This window comes from Sinocyclocheilus rhinocerous, unplaced genomic scaffold (genome assembly GCF_001515625.1).
Source record: "Sinocyclocheilus rhinocerous isolate Xijiao unplaced genomic scaffold, SAMN03320098_v1.1 scaffold2082, whole genome shotgun sequence".
Taxonomy (NCBI): Eukaryota; Metazoa; Chordata; class Actinopteri; order Cypriniformes; family Cyprinidae; genus Sinocyclocheilus; species Sinocyclocheilus rhinocerous.
The window spans coordinates 460,913-461,238 of NW_015665001.1; the positions used below are offsets into that span (position 1 = coordinate 460,913).

The 326-nt window shown below is 41.4% G+C and overlaps 1 protein-coding gene across 2 annotated transcripts in view; it reads left to right on the forward strand.

Moving 5' to 3' along the window:
* LOC107730782 (gephyrin-like) overlaps positions 1 to 326 on the forward strand; it is a 91,911-nt gene that overhangs the window by 76,540 nt on the left and 15,045 nt on the right. For both annotated transcript variants that reach the window (XM_016541717.1, XM_016541716.1), the window contains one exon: positions 1 to 130. This exon is cut by the window's left edge and continues 6 nt beyond it. In XM_016541717.1, the coding sequence (XP_016397203.1) occupies positions 1 to 130 (130 nt within the window). The remainder of the gene's footprint in view (positions 131 to 326) is intronic.

Genomic DNA, 326 nt, shown 5'->3' on the forward strand with positions numbered 1-326 from the left:
GCGGTGGACATCACCAAAGTGGCTCGGAGACACCGTATGTCTCCATTCCCTCTCACCTCTATGGATAAAGCCTTCATCACTGTGCTGGAGATGACCGCAGTTCTGGGCACTGAGATCATTAACTACAGAGGTACAAACACATTCTGCATTGACTGTTTACCTTTCCTTCTGTCTTTCTTTTAATGATTTATTCCTTTTAAAGCATATTTTTGGATTCTGGAAGTGAATCCCAGTGTGTGAGATGTAAATCATATCTGCTGTTAATCTGCTGTGATATTGATCCTTCTGTAATCTGATGATAGCTTCTTATCTTCAAACCGTGTGTG